The sequence below is a fragment of the Montipora capricornis genome, chromosome 11, assembly GCF_036669925.1.
Source record: "Montipora capricornis isolate CH-2021 chromosome 11, ASM3666992v2, whole genome shotgun sequence".
NCBI lineage: Eukaryota > Metazoa > Cnidaria > Anthozoa > Scleractinia > Acroporidae > Montipora > Montipora capricornis.
The window spans coordinates 39,628,382-39,648,175 of record NC_090893.1 but is presented as its reverse complement, the minus strand read 5'-3'; the positions used below and the strand labels follow the sequence as shown (position 1 = coordinate 39,648,175).

The 19,794-nt window shown below is 41.0% G+C and overlaps 2 protein-coding genes across 2 annotated transcripts; one reads left to right on the top strand and one right to left on the bottom strand.

Moving 5' to 3' along the window:
* The first annotated feature begins 288 nt into the window (after positions 1 to 288).
* On the top strand, positions 289 to 19,167 carry LOC138024243 (fibroblast growth factor receptor 1-like). Its single transcript, XM_068871382.1, has 10 exons — positions 289 to 617; positions 2,770 to 2,972; positions 4,761 to 4,945; positions 5,281 to 5,370; positions 13,366 to 13,470; positions 14,464 to 14,675; positions 14,788 to 14,828; positions 16,487 to 16,583; positions 17,384 to 17,785; positions 17,930 to 19,167. The coding sequence occupies exons 1-9, from the start codon at positions 451 to 453 to the stop codon at positions 17,682 to 17,684; spliced, it is 1,401 nt and encodes a 466-aa protein (XP_068727483.1). The 5' UTR covers positions 289 to 450; the 3' UTR covers positions 17,685 to 17,785; positions 17,930 to 19,167.
* LOC138024255 (uncharacterized) lies at positions 10,531 to 12,983 on the bottom strand. The gene has a single exon (XM_068871406.1). The coding sequence runs from the start codon at positions 11,674 to 11,676 to the stop codon at positions 10,531 to 10,533; it is 1,146 nt and encodes a 381-aa protein (XP_068727507.1). The 5' UTR covers positions 11,677 to 12,983.
* Positions 19,168 to 19,794: the final 627 nt, after the last annotated feature.

The following is a 19,794-nucleotide window of genomic DNA, read 5'->3' as shown; positions in this document are numbered from 1 at the left end:
GGAAAAGGTGCGAATTAGAGCAAGCAAAGTGTGACTCGTGAATAAATCACACTGCTGAGGGCAAGGATCATTACAAACTGTGTTGCTGTTTCTTTAATATCATTTATGTGTCATTGAAATCTGAACTGTAGAGTCTCCATGTTTACCAGGGGCATAAAAGGCCAATAATATCCAGAGACTAGGGAAAATATTTCATAAAAGAAACGTTGCATTAGATTTGAAAGGCATAAAGTTTATCGTTGCACTGATGTATAATGTGTGAAAGTGTTTCATGTTGCAAATTTTAATCGTTATTGCATGTGAAGTCATCTGCACATATACCTGTTCATGAGAGTTAAGCATAATAATAATATTGTTCCTTAGTTTTAAACACACATATAGTTAAATGCATGTGCTAAAAATTTCATGAAAACTATTGCATTGAAAATTTGATTCTATTTTATAGCAGTTATGACTTATGTAACCACGCAGCCGCCATTGTTAGATGACAGTGGAGCAGGTTTTTTCATTGCGAGTATTCTTGGTTTTTCCATTGGCGGTGTATCTTTGCTTGGGTTTCTCCTTCTTATTGGTTTTTCCTGCCATAAAAGGGGAAGGAAGAAGCATCCTGCAAAGTGGTAAGCTTTTTTTTCTTTTATCTGGTACGGTAGTTCTTTTACGACTCCTAAATTGGGGTAAATAAAACAATGCTTTTTTTTTAAACTAGGATAAAATAATAATAATAATAATAATAATAATAATAATAATAATAATAATAAAACCTTCTATGTATTGCAAAAACTGAAAACTGCCTGCAATGAAATTGACAAAGGACATTGTAGATTTTAATATGATCAGAAAGAAGTAAAGTCGTGCTAAGGCCAAAGATATGCAATTTTCGACACAAGAACTTTCGCCTACGCAAAGATAATACATTGTTGGGGAAAAAAACTTATCAGTACAGTGATCACGCAAATCAGAAAACCCATGTACATTTGTATTCCCAAAAATGAGTGAAATTTTATGGCTGGATTCGTTTGCAAATTTACAATAAAGGGAACTAAAGGAAAAATTCACGTCTAATGAATAAAATTCAGTGGAGCTGTGAATTCACAGTTTGTTTTTATTGCTATGCAAAAACTTACGGTCACTTTCAAAATCTCTGGCTTTTCTCTCTTAAGGCAAATAGTATTGTGAAAATTTAGACAAATGTCGTAAATTGCGTACACGAAGTAGTGATCGGAAGGTCGTAGGTTCGACTCCTGAAAAGTAGCACTTGGATTTTTTCCGAGTATCCCAGAAACACCATGAAAATCATGGACCATGCCCTGGCTCCAACGAGTCTCCTATAGCTCAGTGCTAGCTCAGTATCCGAACTAGTCATTTGATGGCTGTCATAGGTTCAATACCTGCAAAGGAGCTCTCGGATTCTTTCCGAGTATCACTGAGTTACGATCGGAAATATCCTCTCTTCACTTTATTCACCGGGATTAAAATTTGTCATCCACTTCATTTAATATAATTATAGCGAGAATGCACGCTGCAGACAATTTCAGTCCTTGCAGTTTAGAGGCACAGTTGTCATTGGAACCTACAATCATGGACAAATTCGGCCTTTGGGACACTCATTCCAGTGCACATTTTTGGGACTTAACTGAGGCGCTTTTCCCCCTCCCCACCCAATCAATGTTGGGCATAAACTGGTCCACTCTCAGTCCTTCACACCGTTTTCAGTTCATTTCCCTTAAGTAACATTGAATGGGGGAAAGGGGGTTGCAAAAGAGTCCATAATATGCGATAAGTGAGTTGAAAGATATAATGTTGAATTGTTCTTAACAATTTGTCCATGATTGTAGTTTAATGGCCTAGCTTCCACTAGTTTCGTATAGCTCAGGGGCAGATAGAGCATCCAAACTAGTAATCGGAATGTCGTACAGTGTAGGTTCGACTCCTGCAGATAGCCACTCTGATTTTTTCAGAGTACCCCTGAGTCAACATCAAAAAATAAATCTCTTCATTTCATTAACCCGGGGTTTAACATGAGACATCTCGTTCTGTACAATTGCAAATATACTCCATTTCGACTCTTCAGTCTTAGCAGTAAAGAGACTGAGATAATTTTCACATGAGCATAACTGGGCTAATATCTCAAATACATTTTCTTGCTCTGAAATGCTCATTTTTGGCAAGTAGGCCTTTCGGATGTTGTCGTTTCATAATAAAGTGTTTTCACGTGACGTCACGGCGGCCACATTGGTGTCCCTAAACAAAGGAACAGCGGCCATGTCGGTGTCCCCAACAAATTCTCCGGGAATTGAGCTCTGTTTTGTCATGATCACGTGTGAGTGAAAACACTCTATACCCCGAAAAATCTTATAATTTCACAAATTTAGTTTTTTATGACATCACACTTTAGAACTCTGTGAGGTAATCAGAAGGTCCAAGGGTGGGTCGAAGCTGCAGGGTATCATTAGGAAAGGTGTAGGGTTGTTCAAATGATGATCTGTGACCCAAATCTCATTTAAGCCTCAATGGATTGGTCTCGCGTAGTCTCAGAGTTGCATAAACAAAACAAAAAGATAGCAAGAAAGGCTGTTGTGAAAGCTCTATTTTGTTTATGGTCCAAAGGTAAAGCACTCGTAGCCAACTATTAGGGATAAGCCCCATTCCTTCTGCGACCTAAAATAAAATTTGTTGTGACGTTGCGTGAGTCCCATAACTTACTGAAACCTTTTCCACATCTGGATAGCTGTAACTGATGTTGTTACTTTGTGTTGTTGTTTTTTTTAGGACGGCAAACGATATTAAACCACTGAATTCCTGCGAAATTCCTCCGGAGAGAATAGAATCATTGGAAGAGGTGGGTCAAGGAGCATTTGGGAAGGTGCACAAAGCCAAATTGATTGACGGATTGGAGTTCTTTAACAAGAATACCAAAGACTGGTGTGAGAAAAATTTCAAGTACAAGATCGTTGCTGTTAAAGAATTACATGGTGGGTATGAAAGTGTCTATTCCTTGTATGGATCACACACAGAAGTAATTACCTTGCATTTGTATCCCGGGAGTCAATTAAGGTAAATAAGTACGCAATGCAAGCATCAACTATTTAGCCTAGACTTCGACTGCATTGTAAAAATTTGAATGCTTGTTCTAGAGAACTTCAATTCATGTATCGCTCTTTGGTTGGGGGTTTGGATGACGTCATGATAAGAGGGTGACCTTGTGACTCCTACACCAACTTATGTGAATCTCATTACAATTATAACTTTATGTCGATGAGCGTGATTGCACTCATGTCACGACACTGAATGCAACACCAAATGACTCTCAAGGGTAAACCGGTTTAGGGCGATTAAAGGACTAATTTAAGGGCTTGCCTTCGAAATAAAGTGTTCTTGATGTAAGGATAAGGGACACGTGATTTATTCCCTTGACTCAATAAGCTGTAAACTGAAATTTTATTTAACAATTTTTCCGCGAGCGCACATTAGATATGAGATTGTAAACAGCCAATGAGGCGAGTAGTGTTAAATTGGCGATAACCAGTCTCATATCCAACAAGTGTGAATGAAATAATTGTTTTATAAAATTTTCATTACTTTCTGAAAGCTTGGACATTTGGAAATTAAGGCCAATTAGTTTCCAGCTTGGCAACACTTGACACAATCATTTTCCAAAATTAGGGCATACAGTATATGAGCTGATCAATGAGATTGAGTGAACCAATCAGAAAGCTAAAAACGCAATATCCAAGGTCGAAAATTAAATAATGAAATATAACCAGGTATAAGCCACTGAAGTACTCCGGAAAAATTCTGTCTGAGTATAAATTATAGCTCCACGTGGTAATAACATATTGCTGAAAAAAACTAATGATACCTCGATTGCTAGCGAATTTAAAACGATATCAGACCAACTGTAAAGACCACGAGGACAAGAAACTTAGTTTAAAGGATTAGACTTGACAACTAATAAAGTTTGTAAAATAAACTTAATTACTGAAAAACTTTTTTACAAAACCCATGCAACAATGATTAAGGAAATGCCAAAGATTTAAACTAATTACTCGCTTATCAGACCTTCGCAAGCTTCTAAGTGACAGTTGCTGCTTGAATCGTAGCTTGTGATTTGTATCTCACGGAGGCACGGTAGCTACTGGCAATTGAAGACTCTACATGAAGGTTTTTCTAAACTCCATTGTGCCCTGTATTAGAAAAACGGAAATGCTTGGTTGTGTTTTACTGCGTAAACTGCGGTCAGATTACAATAAAATGATTAACCGTTCATCACACTGAAACCCTGAAACAAGTCGCAGAGACAGGTCTCTGCGATAAGTTGCTCCATGTGTACTACTTGCAAAACAAGTCGTGGCGGCACGACGCCTGTTCGGTGCACACGCAGTGATCTTGTATGAAGGGGAATGTGAATTAGTTATCTAATTCAATATGGCTGACCATATGACGCTCTCTCATTGGTTCATTTATATTCATTATTTTTTGCCGGAAGTACACACACGGTGCGACAACGCTGCTAATTGTGTCGCTACAATTAGTCGCACGAATTCAAACTCGTTTGAATTCGTGGGACTAATCGCGGCGACAAAATTCTGCCTCAGCGACATTGATTTTTGTAAAATTTACCGTGTCACACAAGGCGAATTGTTGCGCCGACTTGTCCCCGCGACGTTTTGCAGCGACGTATCGCATGATTTGTCCCGGCCTCAAGCAACCTACTTTGAAACTGATTTGTTCAACATTATTTCATGACTTTTTTTCTCAAGAAAACGCCACTGAAGAGCAGAAATACGAATTTTTGGATGAGATTGAGACCATGAAGGTAGTGGGCAAGAATCCAAACGTGCTGAATTTCGTGGGCTGTTGGACCACAGCTACTCCACTTCGTCTGATTGTCGAGTACATTCCTCATGGCGACTTACTTCAGTGGTTGAGAGCGAAGAGAAGCAAGGTAATATGCTTTCCTCCCTAATAACAGGAAGTAGATAATTTTCTAGTACACTTACCTAAGGTGCACTTGTAAGTTATAACAGGACAGTATTTCCTTCACCTTATCTCGCCACATCCAATTTTTTTTTTATCAGCCTTTAACGTGGTGTCCCGTAGTTGCTAAAAAGTTTCTCATTTTTTGTTTGAAAAAAAACAACAACAACAAACCAGTACCGTAGACTCAAGCAAACATACAATTAAAAGATAACAAGCCAAAACTCATTACACCTGCGTTTTAGTTCGGACTGTTCCAACATCGTTTATTGTAACAACTTGGCCCTGATTTCGTCCACGCAGATAAAAACATCTACCGTTGGAGCTACCGTCGTTGACGAAGATGAAGAGATGTACAACGGAGCAAGGGAACAGAACTCAACTACGGACCAGGTACATCCTTTCACTATTGGTCTTATCCGGTGTGAAAGATTCATCTTTATTTTAGAGGAGCTCCGCGCGTCAAAGGCGCGTACGTATAGCATCATTGGTAAGAAGATATTGTACTCCACGACCGAACGTGTGTCCACCCGTCCATGTATGCCAATGTGACCAGTATTACGTAACCATATCGTGGGCTCAAGTTTTGAGCTCATCGAGGTCAGCTGGTTTTTTTTTTTAAAGTTGACCGCTGACTAGGTACTGCGTTTCGATTGGATTGCAGTCTCAAGCCAAGTTAACTTCTTGTAAGAATAAAGAACCCTGGAGCTCTGCTTTTAGGCTTGGCTAAAGCTATATATTAGTTTTACTGCTGTCTGTTGGCATGTTCCGTACGGAGTCATACTACCGAACATCAACAGTGAGACATGCACATGCAAAAAGCCTACAGCTCAAGCTTACGATAACAGCCAACATTTAGTAAAATTTTTGGATGTAGTGACCAATTATAATCATGGTTGAAAAACTAGCAACGGTATATTTGAGCTTTTATGTCAACGGCATAATAATAATAATAATAATAATAATAATATATGTCCGCTGCACAAGAAGGGGCCAAGAGCCGATGTCACCAACTACAGGCAGATCTCACTTCTCTCTATCGTCAGTAAGCTCTGCGAACGCTGTGTGCTCTCCAAACTTATTCCCGAACTGGCAGATTTACTATCAGCTCTCCGACACAGCTTCTGTCCGTTCTGAACGACCTTGGTACAGCCTTGGATGCAGGGAATGAGATCGATATGATCTACCTTGACCATTGTTTTCAGCGTTTGAGTTGGTTCCACACCGCCGTCTTCTTCACAAGCTTGGTTTGTACGGCATCTCGGGTCCCTTTCTCTTTTGGTTCTCGGACTATTTGCAATTGACTTCCAGATCTCAGAGGGTGTTCCTCAGGTCAGCCTGTTGGCTCCGTTCCTATATCTTTTGTAGGTGATCGACCTCCCCAAGTTTGTCAGCCCGTGCACCAGTATGGCTCTGTATGCTGATGATGCGAAGTGTTATAGAGTTGTTCGTCGTCAAGAGGACTGCAAAGCCCTGCAAAATGATCTGTACGGTCTGTTTAACCGGACTGCATCATGGGGACTAAGTTTTAATGTTGACGAATGTGAAGTTTTGAGAATCTCTAGGAAACGTTCTAGCGCATTAACAACCGTTGCGGTTAGGGTTAGCTGAATATAATATAATATAATATAGTGGCCAATATTTGTGTACTTTTCAACTAAACTGGCAGCAATGGCCCCTTCTTAGTATTAGTCACTAACGTTATCTGTCGAAATGAAGAAGCGATATTCGCACTTATCTGGACGATAAATGCGAGGATCACTTCGTCATTTCGTCTATAGGCACTTTAAAGATACATTTATATCGAGGCATGACTCTACGAAACGCTAACTCTGCTTGAAGTCGCACTAGTTTGCTGAAGAATGCGCAATAAAGCTAAACACATTAATTGGATGAATTTGGCCACACATGTGGCGTGTTTAATTTGATCCAGGACACTTAATTGTGGTTTACAGGATTACCATTGTTCAGCAAAGGTGGGGCGAAAAAGACGCGCCCACGTTACTAAATGTACGCAATTAATCCGATGTCTGGTGACTGGGGATGGGGGGAGCGGGAAAATGTTTTCTTCGCGAGATACCAACGGTACGAGGGCCAAGGGAAGAAGGGCGAATTGCTCCAGAGAAATATCTTTTATCCTCTAGGGAACGCCCCCCTTTATTTCCAGTGGTGATACTTGACACATACCAGGCTTACGGATTAATGCTTGACCGTCATGGCTCGACATAAATAACATTATGCGTGCACAGAATGTTTGGTTTTATATCGAGGCATGACTCTACGAAACGCTAACTCTGCTTGAAGTCGCACTAGTTTGCTGAAGAATGCGCAATAAAGCTAAACACATTAATTGGATGAATTTGGCCACACATGTGGCGTGTTTAATTTGATCCAGGACACTTAATTGTGGTTTACAGGATTACCATTGTTCAGCAAAGGTGGGGCGAAAAAGACGCCACATGCCACCGATTGTGGCAGCCCCACCAAGCACAAGCAGAGTTAGCGTGGCGAAAGAAGTCGGATAACACGAGAATTATGAGAATTATGCTGTGGCTAATAATATATAGAAATTGCTAGCGACAGGCCTGTGTAGTCTTAACAGGCAAGCGTGAAACCGCAGCCCTTGCCTGACCGGCTTCAATAAAAAATCTAAGAGCACGTGCAACGAATTAAGAAACCAAAAAAGTTAAGTACTTAAGGACCTAAGGGAGTTAGTAAAGCCGCAGCCCCCGCCTGACCGATGGCACCGTCAGCCGAAGGCTTGGACAAAGTAAACATCGAGATTTAAAGGGTGACATAAGGATGAACGGAGGAAAGTGAAGTCGCAGCTCCTGTCTGACCGACTTCAGTAAACCTCCAGTTATGAAAGATTACAAATGAGAAAAGCAATATTATAGCAAGTCCTTTATAGGTTTCGATGTACTTGGAGAACTGGTTATATACGGCAAAGTTAAAAAGTGGGCCGCAAAGTAGCAGCCCCTGACTGTCCTACTTTAGTGGCCACACGGGAAAGGACAGCAAAATAGCAGCCCTTGTCTGACCTCCGGAGCTGTCAGGACGTACGAAATACAGGAGAAGGACTTTCAAACTTAAGTCAATTGGCATTGATACTTTCAGATCTAAGGTAAACCTTAAAGGCGTCGGATTTCCATCGGCCAAGAGCCCTAATTTGCGCATCAGAAAAACCCTTGTCGGCAGCGTGACACGCGCCCCCGATGCGAAAACTGTGGTTTTTGTATCGACTAAGGTCTAAACCGCAATATTGGAGACAACGCTGAAGCTCGGTATTAAATTGATAGACAGTAATAGGTGTCTGATCCGAATTACAAAAAAGAGGGCCAGGTCGAGTACCTCGCACCTCGCAGTACTTAAGAAGGCTTTTAACGGGGCAAAAGATGACAGAATCATCCCGAGTAATTAGGATATCAAATGGCCGGTGATCAGGATTATGTTTATAATCAGTGATAGTGATCTTAGCCGTGCATGGGTCGCCATCACGCAATAAAATTTGCAGATCTCGGTATTGGACAACTGAACACGCAAAACGGGTGCTCTTGGTCGAAAGTTCGCCAATTCGGAAAAGTCCATAAAAAGCAGTAAGAAACATGGCCGAAAATAGAGTACGTTGAAAAGCCGAAGAGTTAGTGTATTCGAGGGACCGGACGAGCTCATGCAACACTGGTCTTGTGATGGGCAAACGAATATCTGAATGTCGTTGACGACTTAAGGCTGTCAATAATTTTTGTATCAAAAACGATTTGGTTGGATCACAAAATCCTCCGAGTGTGTGAGCGTAAGAAATGGCAGAAAGATGTAAAGTTATCGTAGAATAAGCCAATTTTCGGAAAGAAAGATATGAAATATAAAGGGGAAGACAGACAGGAGATAATGGCAACGTGGGGTTAGGGGACCCGTAAAATTGAGCATAAAATTGACGAAAGACGGCCCACGCGCGTTGATACGATCTCTGGGATCCTTTAGTTAATGCTGAGCTCAACAAGCCACTCAAGTTAGAGACCAACTCTTGGGCAGTAGGTTGTCGGGCACTGTAGTTGGATTCTGGTCTACATCCGGTGAGAGTTCCTTGAACTTTGCTACCTGACAACGTGAAATGTAATCGGCGCGAGTATTGTAAAACCCGGGAATGTGTTTTGCGTGAAATAATACATTGTGTCTGAGGCAACTTAGCACTAAATCCCTGATCAACACCATAATACTCCGATGTTTGGACGTCTGCTTATTGATAATGTCAACAACGGCAGCGTTATCAGTAAAGAATATTACACACTTATCAGCCATTAAATGTCCCCAAATGTGTATCGCGAGGACAATAGGAAATAACTCTAAAACTGCAATGTTATAAGATTTCCACGTAACCGGCCATTCGCCGCCGAACCAGTGCTTACCAATAACAGCCCCGAAGCCTATTGAGCCCGCTGCATCGGTATAAAGCTCAAGGGTATGCGACGTTTCCCATGTATCTTCGAGGAAAAATGATTTACCGTTGAACTCGTCTAAAAACCGCATCCACAAAAGGAGATCCTGTTTCGAGCCTTTACATAAACGAATATGGTGGTGTGGCTGTCGGACGCCCTTGGTAAGATCGATCAGGCGACGAAGAAAAGCACGGCCCGGGACAATAACTTGACAAGTGAAGTTTAGTAAGCCTATTAAAGATTGAAGTTCTTTTAGCTTCACTGTGCGACGTTTATAAAAATTGTGCAAGAGCATGCGGCATTTTTGAAGCTTTTCATCAGGTAGACGCGCTTCTCTTCTCACCGAATCAAGGGTAATGCCTGCAAATTGCAATACTGTGTCAGGGCCTACGGTTTTTTCCGGAGCAAGAGGTACTCCTAGATGATGGCATAAAGAAATAAACTTGCCCAAGTCGGCCTCGCACCGGTCTTTGGTTTTAGCAATAAACAAAAAATCGTCTAATATGTGCAAAACAGATGAGGCACCCAGGTGATAAATAGACAACCACTCCAATGCGGTACTAAAAGCTTCAAAAATGTTGCATGAAGAAGAAAGACCCATGGGGAGGCACCGGTCAAAGTAATACAAGTTATCGAACTTCATACCTAGCAAGGAATAGTCGGCAGGATGAATTGGTATAATACGAAAAGCCGACTTGATGTCGGTTTTAGCCAAAAAACAACCTTCCCCGATGGCTTTAATGGCTGTGATCGCATCACTAACGGATGCGTATTTGACAGAGGAACAATAGTCAGGAATAGCATCATTAACCGAATTTCCTTTGGGATAGGATAAATTATGAATCAAACGAAATTCAGACGGGTCTTTCTTGGGTACAACGCCCAAGGGAGACGTACGAAAGTTCGTAAAAGGGGGATTTTAAAAGGACCCACAATTCGGCCTGCGTCGCATTCCTTGCACAATTTCATTCTAGCAATTTCCGGTTGGGCGAGGACACTTTTGAGATTAGGAGATTGAAAGGGAAGCCGATCACCAACAAAATTAACACGAAAGCCACAACGGAAACCATCGACAAGAAAATGCTTTTTGTTTTGCTCATAACAGTGTAAGAGGCATTCAAGCCTGTCCACCCTTACGGGGGTTACTGGCGGGCTGTGAAGGGCCTGATACTTGAGTAGAGTTTCCTTTTGGTTTAACTCCACTATACCGCTGTTGAGGGCTTTGTATTGAGCATTGAATTGCTGGGTGCTTCGCTCCACATTTATAGCAAACGTGTTCGAACTGACACCCTTGGCAGTGTTTTCCGGCGTGAAATGTCCAACACGTGCCTCGTGGGAAAAAATTCGAACGAAAACGTTGGCGTGTCGAGGTTTTGGGCTTGTTGGGGATCGACTGTGATTTCCGAAAATTAGCTGAGGCCCTCAACCAAAGTTCCCAATGTATTTGATCCCATGGATATTTATCGGGTGCAGATTGCCTCAGATAACGAAATTGTTCGTCATACCAGAGCCAATCCCCGTTCGACAAAGCAATGTCACGGACTACCTCGCAATACTTCATCAACTGCGGGGTTTCACTCTGGTATCGCTCAGTATAGACCGAGACAAAAATGTTAAACGCCGAAACCCACTGTTGTATGTTGGAAACCTTTTTTGTGGCGTGATACGGCTCAAGGGTCAGCCGCGGCTGCTTTGATAGCCCAGAGGAGGGGGTCATCGATAACGCATACTTATCGATTTGAGGGGTGGAGGCTAATAAGGCCCCAAATTCCACATATTCGTTAGCCCAGATTTTAGCTTTAATTTTGGAACCCACCCGGGAACTAAGATTTACTGACACGCTAGTAAAGATTTGTTTAGGTTGCACATTGTCGGGACCCAGAAGCAGAGAATCATTTCTTGTACCTGCACCGGTGAGGCTACTGACATGGCTGCTCACAGCTGAAGTGACGCTATCTGAAGACAGGTCGGCTTGAGACTGGCCTGCTAATGTGGTTTCAATCGACGTGCTGTCCGCAAACGTGTTTTGTCTCAAGATCTCGGTGAGACTGTCCTTAGATAATGCTGTTTTCACCGCTTCCGAGATGGCCGTCGATATGGTGGCGGAGAGAGCGTTTACGTCCAAGGAGACCAAACCGGGGTTGTTATTAGTTTGTTCAGGGAGAGGTGGGACCGTTGCAGTCAGCTCTGATGTCCGCACTCGCTTAGAACGTGTTTGGCGGCCTATCCTTGATGGCTGTGCCGGACGCTTCCTAGGAGGCATGACTTATCGATAACAGATAAAATTAGGTAATTAAATACCATGGAATGCTGTTTGATTTCGAAAGAAAATTGATAAGAAGGAATACGGCGTAAGATGACAAGATGAAATTCCATCCTAAATTTTTGGTCACAGTTGAGGTGGGGCAGTTCCACAGGTTTTCCTTAAATCTGGTTTATGAGCAATGATATGTAACCGGATGAAAAAGAGCATGAAAAAGAGAAAAAAGCCAAGTTCCCAAAAACAATGCATTACCGCCTGTGCCGAGTGCATTGGACCACTCGTAAAGAGGCGGTCAAAGAATTGTACACTCATATGGCAGGAGTAAGCATATAATAAATTATCGCCAAAGCCATAAATGCACGTTGGACGTGCCAACCATGGTTCAAAGGAACCGAACAAGCACAGCCATTGCTCGTGGGAGTAAAACCCAACGGCAAACAACAAACAGGGGCTGTTAAAACAAACAACAACTGACAATTCGGCTTGGCTTAAAACAAAACGGAACTGGCAAATCTTAAGACAGTAAAATAAAAACCATAAAATGCCTGGGCAAGGTGGGCAGTATAGATAAGAAGTTGTTTCAAATTTGTTACATAGCTTAAATTTGCCCAACGTGCGGCTACAACGATTGTAGGCAACGTAGAACTGCCCCCCTCAAACTACGATAGAGCTTGTACTGACCAATGCCGTTTAAATGTATCCCGTCATGGGCCATAAAATTAGTTTTTGCTCTCCAAAACCCTTTATGGCTCCAGAACATTGCATAGGGGATGGGCTCTAGCACTACTTTTAAATACCGATTTAACAGGATTACGTTCTTGTTAAAGGTAGGAGCCCCCGTTCGATAAATAGTTTGACAGACACATACACATTTGACTTTAAGCGAATCATGGAGGGACCTGGTAAGGTCTTCAATTGCTGAGCCAACGCTCACCGGAGAAAGATGGCTTAAGTCGTTAGTTCCTAGCTGTAAGATAACTATGTCAGGCTTGAACCGTGCAACCACAGAAAGATCAAATTGAACAGTCTTAAGGACTGTTCTTCCCCCGACCCCGTGCCATTTTAACTCTATGTCTTCGAGAATATTCAAGTTAGCATCGAGAGCTGCATTCCGCCCTAAATATTCGCGTAAACGGCGAATAAAGGAATGGCCAAGTATCAAAACACGTGTTGACGACATATCACCGCCTGGGAAACAGTATTGTAAACTGAAGGCGAAATAGGGAACAAAATAATCCAAAGTAAAAACAGGTACTTGCCTGAAAGTTCTTGGACTAGGGTAGGAAAAAATGTTTTCTTCGCGAGATACCAACGGTACGAGGGCCAAGGGAAGAAGGGCGAATTGCTCCAGAGAAATATCTTTTATCTTCTAGGGAAAGCCCCCCTTTATTTCCAGTGGTGATACTTGACACATACCAGGCTTACGGATTAATGCTTGACCGTCATGGCTCGACATAAATAACATTTTGCGTGCACAGAATGTTTGGTTTTATTTCATTTCAAGTTATCTGTATGGTCCTTTTTTTTGTATATATCTAGGATGGTCAAACAGAAGAAGAGAAAACAATACTGCATGAAAACATTGGGCCTTCCATATCTGTGGAAGAAAACGGAACCGAAGTTGATGCTTCTGTTACTATTGAATTGGAAACACCCATTGTAACGTTTTCATCATTCGCATCAAACCAGGAAGATGCCTCCACTAATAATACAGCTGATGAATGTGACGAGGATTGTGACTCGTTTGCTCCACTTGATCCAGTAAAGCTTGCCTGGCAGGTAGCACGTGGCATGGTAAGTGGTAAATAGCCAGATTTTTTTCTTTCTTTTTTTTTGTATTTGTCTTAGTCTTTTCCTGCGTTTAATTTCTTATTCATTCCGTCTTTCTCAGCAAGTTTCGGAGTTTTTGCGTCCGTTACTGTCGATCTTTGGTGTCGGATGCTGATGACATGATCAGTAGTTACATAACCAAACCATGGCAAGCCCAAAGTCCTGTTTCAACTGGTTTCATCTCAACATCAGATCCGCTTGAAAGATCAATGCTTAGCTCACTCTTCTTTGAGCTCTTTTGTAATGACCTTTTTCATACAACAGAGGTTTGGGATGGTCATATGTCGATGATATGCTTTTTTTTCTACTCCCCATCATGTTTTTAAGCGTTTTTTTGAATGATATTTTAACGTTTCTTTTAAATGTATGTCACGCCCTTTCTCGGCAAAACCCAATTAAAACTCTTTGGTACGTGCTGGCACCAGGATAAGCACATGCGCCTCAAGGAAACAGGTTGAGTGGCACCTCTATTGGATTAGCATTAAATAGGCGGTTACATCTCTGCTGGTCTTAGCATCCTATCACAGACTCTTTTAGGGTCAGTCGTTTCTCCCACCTGCAAGAGACTGCTTCACGGGAGCCCATATTCCTTTCCCTCTTTCAACCAATCAGAGAACGTGTTCAATATGGTAAGAAAAGTTAACCTTCACCTTAAAGTCCGTGTAATTTTCAAGCTTCAAATTTCCGTTGCAAATTGCAGTGGACGTTATTACAGCTTTTTTATTTGGTCACACTCTTAAAAATAAAAAGCAAATCATTGGTTAACGTCTCACAACGGGAAAGGAATGTGGCGTTCTTGTGTGCGGGAGGAACAATTAACCTTAAAATGATTCTGCGACAGGAGGCTACACGCTTCCAGGAAAGATATTTTTGTGAGAATCCAGTACCTTGGGCCCTCAAAACTGACTTTTACATCACAAATCCCTTGCAATAGCCATAATCATTTTTCTTTTACAGACCTATCTTTCCCAGAAGGGTCTGGTGCACAGGGACCTAGCAGCGAGGAACATTCTGGTGGGACACGGCAAGAAAGTCAAAATTGGTGACTTCGGACTGATGCGGCACTTGTACCATGAGGTCTACAAAGTAAACACTGGGAAGAAACTGCCAGTGAAGTGGATGGCTCCAGAGTCACTTTTTGAAGAGATCTTTACCACCAAGAGCGATGTGTAAGTATCAAGTCTGGTGTTTTTAGAGTCAGTGAATACAACATACCAGATGCTAGTGCATTCCTAACTCAATGTATTGCATAGGTGTTAACATGTTTTGTTTTACTTGCAGTTGGTCCTACGGAGTGGTCCTGTGGGAAATTGCAACTCTTGGTCAGTGATAATTTATGAAATTTTAATTAACATATTGTACTACATATGGAGCTGTTAGCTGGAAACTGAAGTGAAAAGCAAAAGTGTTTGTGATCCGGAACTTTAGAGTTGTTCCAAATTGTATTTATCTGTTATAACGATCAGTGTCAGTTAAAAGGACTCGTTTAGAGACCTCAAGAAAAGGCGACGAGGACGGCTGCGAGAACTTTATTTAAAACTATTATTCCCCGTTATTGCAATAATTTCGCGATGATTTAAAGTCGTTCGGAAGTGAAAGTGTGTATTCACATTCCAGAAACAAAATTGGTATGAACGGTGTGGGTTTTTGAAGAGAAAATGTAAAATTCATCCTCCAATGCTCGCTTCCTGCACATAACTTCAAATTTGATTATTTCACTTCATTGTCAGGACGAGAACTTCAAAGAAGTGTATCAAAATGTTAAACGCACGTGCGGGGCATGCAGAAGTATGTGTTTTTGCTAAGTAAACCAATTGTTATGTGGCGCCGGTTCTCGTAGCCGTCGTTGTCGTGACGGACTAACTGAATGAGTGAACAAAGGAAGGATGCCCATCCGCCTGGCTGACTAACCAATTTACGATGGCCTACCGACATCAGGGTTTTAACAGGACAGTTTTGTAAAGTAGCGGACATATTTCTGAAAGCACCAGGCGTGACATTTTTTGACGCCGCAAGGCGTCTTGCGAGCGCTAAAGGCGCTAGGTACCTGGGGGGTTCCGGGAACATGCCCCCCAAGAAATTTTTTAATAGAACATTCAGAAACACTGGATTCCAGTGTTTCTGGAACCCAAGAATCGGTTTCCCAGGCAAGGCTGGAGTTCACTCAAATTTTCTATAAAAAACTAAAAAAATATATAAAAATAAAAAATGAAACAAAACCTTTCAAATATTGGCATCAAAGTGCCGGACATGCAATGGGAAACGACTGGATGAAAGGCCCGGCCTCCAGCCTGAAACGAAACCCCTGCCGACACTGGCTTGCGGGCTGACTTACTGAATGAGTAAAACTAATGAGGGAAGGAACCAAGTTTCGCCATCCGACTGGTTAAGCAACATCGAAAGTACTGACTGATACAATGACTGAGTGACTACCGAAAGACTAATTGAGTTATTGACTGACTGAATGAGCAAGTAAAGAAATGAAGTAAGTAAGTAGGAATGGCCAAGGGTTTAACAAATTAAATAAGGAACTGAAGCAGCAAGCGAACGAAAGGGAAAAAAAATGCTGGTTTGGATGAAAGACAGGTCGTGATGACAATGGGCCTTAATCACTCGGGAGTCCCAAGGGATTGAAAACTTTTGTTTTGTCCCACCAAAACTCGTTCCCAAACATTTCAACTCGAGGTTCGGGGTACGAAATCTATTGTCTCTGGCCAATATGGCCACCGCGTGAATGAGGCCTATGAAACGACCTTGAACTTCCTTCCCAATTTTCTGTGGATAGGATCTGCATTTCTGAATGTGTCCTTCGCTTTCTTATTTACGGTTGGAAAACTTTTGAACTCTTGGTTGAAAATTATCTTTGCTTCACCTCTTGCATCTTAAGTCTTAGTCTCGGATTTCTTTCATTAGAGCGCGCCCTCTCCCCTTTCTACGGTTCATGATTTGTCTTGATGTATATTATGTCGATCATTTACAGGGGGGTCTCCTTACGCACTAATGAAGAGCAAACAGCTCTTGGAGAATTTGAAAGCAGGTTACAGACTGGAAAAACCTGACATGTGCACAGACCCTGTGTAAGTTAAACGGAGGTGTTTTTTTCCTAAGTACTTGTAGGCAACAAGTTTTATGAAAAAGGTGGAGTGTTTCGATATTAATAGGAAGAGTGAGTGGTTAATCTATTTTCATACTTTCCTGCATCAGTCAAGTTAGACATGAATGCTTCACTTGAACATAAATCAAGGGGCACGCCCGCTCGGCTAATTATTACTAATTGAACTTGAGCCATGTTTACTTTACATTTAAAGACACTGTAAGATAAGTACAGAAAAAAATAGTTTTGGGCAACTGCAATTTAACACATTTAAAATTGTGACGCAGTTGGAAAATGAGGTCCAAAACCACTGTCGGCTTGGCCTTAGTTTCGTTTTCTTCCATATCAACACAGATCTACTCAAAAATACAAGACACAAATTTAATTCATTTTATTTGTGCAAAAAATACGGTTGCCTGTAGATAAAAAAGCTTGGCGCTACAAGAACAGAAACCTTAGTATAAATAAAGCCTTTAAGAATTTAAAATATCTGCAGACCATATTCATCAATGGCGGTCAAATGAGACCAACTAGCCTCGCTCCAAAGCAACATTCTTTTGTGTTTTGTTCATGCAAAAGAGGCTAGTTGGTTTCATTAGCACAAGGACAAAGGGATAACTTATTGGCCTCCATTAATTAATACGGTCTATGAGACGTAAAAGAATGAAATTTGCTCGAATCAGGAACCTACGAATGATTTTTGGGGAAACAGGGTTAGCAGGTTGTATAAAGATCGATTTTCCTTCAGGAAGAAAGAAATTCCTATTTTTGTTAATTTTTAAGGTACGCCTTGATGAGAGACTGTTGGAACCAAGACCCAGATGAACGGCCAAGCTTTCAGCGGCTCTATAAAAGACTTGACGATATGTTGGAGGAGCAAGAGGACTACTTTGACTTTGGCAAAAAGGATGATTCGAAATATTATTATACGACACAGGAGGCAAAGACAGCAGAAGATGACGAACTGGACAACCTTGATGTTGTAAGTCCACAGGGTGTGTCCACGGTAAGTTTTGCAATAGGAGCTACTTGTGCTTGGGTCTTGCATAGCAGAGTTAAATTTGTGTATGGAAATAACTTTTAAAACTTATGCTATCATAACTTTGATCTTAACATGGGTCAAACGCCGCAGAAGCTGAAGAACCAGCCATCATCGATGTTGAAAACCCGCAGAATGTGTCCAAGGCAAGTCTTATAATACATTAGAAGCTTCAAGCTGCACAGTGCAGCGATGTGCTGGCCCTTGCTTGAGAGCTGAATTGGTTTTTTAAGATCACATATGAAACATTTGATTTATATTCTTTCTTTCTTTTTTCTGATTGTTGGCAGGAGCCAGACACGTCGGAAGTTTACGAACAGGAAAACATTCAAGCACTCAGAATGTGGCCATGGCAAGTCTTCAAGCTGATGGATTTCAGTTGTCTCCAAATGCTTTGCTTACCGTAACTAAGCTATAAGTATTTTTAGTACTTAAGATATGTTAACTTTAGCTTTAGTTCTCTTGGTTTTTAGATAGACATTGCAGTCAGATTGCTACTGAACCAGTTAATGCTTTTGCTTATTTATTTGTTTGTTTGTTTGTATTGACAGACATATTAACACGGATCAAGTAAGCTAGGTTGCTCGCTATTAGGCTTACATACTTACAGGGACCAGGCGTTTTTCACTTTCAAAGCTCCAAGATCTGCCTTGTCGTGACTTTGCTCGCCTGCACCCCAACTAGCAGGGAAATAAGAGAATCTCAGACGACACTATTATTACAGCCCCCTGAAGAACTTCCCCCATCTCATGGTCAAGACAAACACACTGACTTGCTTATAACCAGTTAACTCAAGTTTAATTGCACTGTTGGCGAGAAGAATTTCTTTCCATGGCTTCTACTGAGACCCCAGTAAACCTAAAAACTCGACCAACTATTTAAACATTTCTTTCAAAGCAAAAGTGTATGGTAGTGCCAAATATCTCTGAAAAACGTTTACCTTTAATCTGAGAAAAATCCCTGGAGGATCCTGTAGGTTGTAAAGCAAAAAAGCATCTCCATCAATATATGAAATAGATTTGTGAAACTGAAAGATGAAACGTGTATTCTTAGAAAGACAAAAAAACACACAAAATAAGTTTGCTTGTAAGTAAATATGCCTGGCCCTAAATTAGAAACAGCGATAGGTCTTGATATTTGAAAGAAAAATAGCACATAAAGATAAGTATAATGAATCAATTTCTTAATTTTGGTAATTTTTGTAAAAGTGCAAGCTGCACTTAAAGTATGTGCTCTGTTATGTTGTAGATGGTGCATTGGCATAATAAAAAGGAAAATAGAGTAAAATTTCACTGCGTTATGTTTCTAAAGAAGGAGGGGAACAAGAAATACAAAGTAAGTTAGCTTGTAAGTAAATATGCCAGGCCCGAAATTAGAAACAGCGATAGTCGTTGACATTTTAAAGAAAAAGAGCACATAACGATAAGTATAATAAATCAATTTCCTAATTTTGGTAATTTTTGTAAAAGTGAAAGCTGCACTTAAAGTATGTGCTCTATTATTTTGTAGATGGTGCTTTGGCATAATAAAAAAGAAAGTAGAGTAAAATTTTGTGTTTCACTGATTTATGTTTGTGAAGAAAGAGGAGAACAAGGGAAGTCAGACATTCAAATGATGGCACAATAGCTTCTTCGCTGTAAGTAAGAACGTACAGAGGACAGTGTTGGGACGGGAAAAATAGACAAGGAGACTAAAACATAACCACATGTTACCATGAATAGATGGTTTTCACGTGACGTCACAGCGGCCATTTTGGTGTACTAGAACAATAGACATCCTCTCCCTTGGGGACTGAACTCTACTTTAACGCAAATTTTGCGCAAATATTTTCTATTGTTTTTTACACCAAAATGGCCGTCAACTCACGTGAGTTAAAACCATCAATTGGTGGGGGAAACGGTGCAACGAAAGGTGTAAGAGGAATGACACTTTTCTAGGCAACAGGTAGGGAGCATAACACTAACAGCCAGTCATTATCACAAGGACCGTAAACGTATCTAATGACCGTGTTTGTAGTGTTTATTACATTTAGATGCTTATGCGCGGCAAGTAAGGTAGATATATACATGAGGTGTCTTTTGGCCACTCACAAGAATACCATAATATTCTTTATTTGTCCTCCAAAATTTTGCATAAGCATTGTTTTTATTTTCTC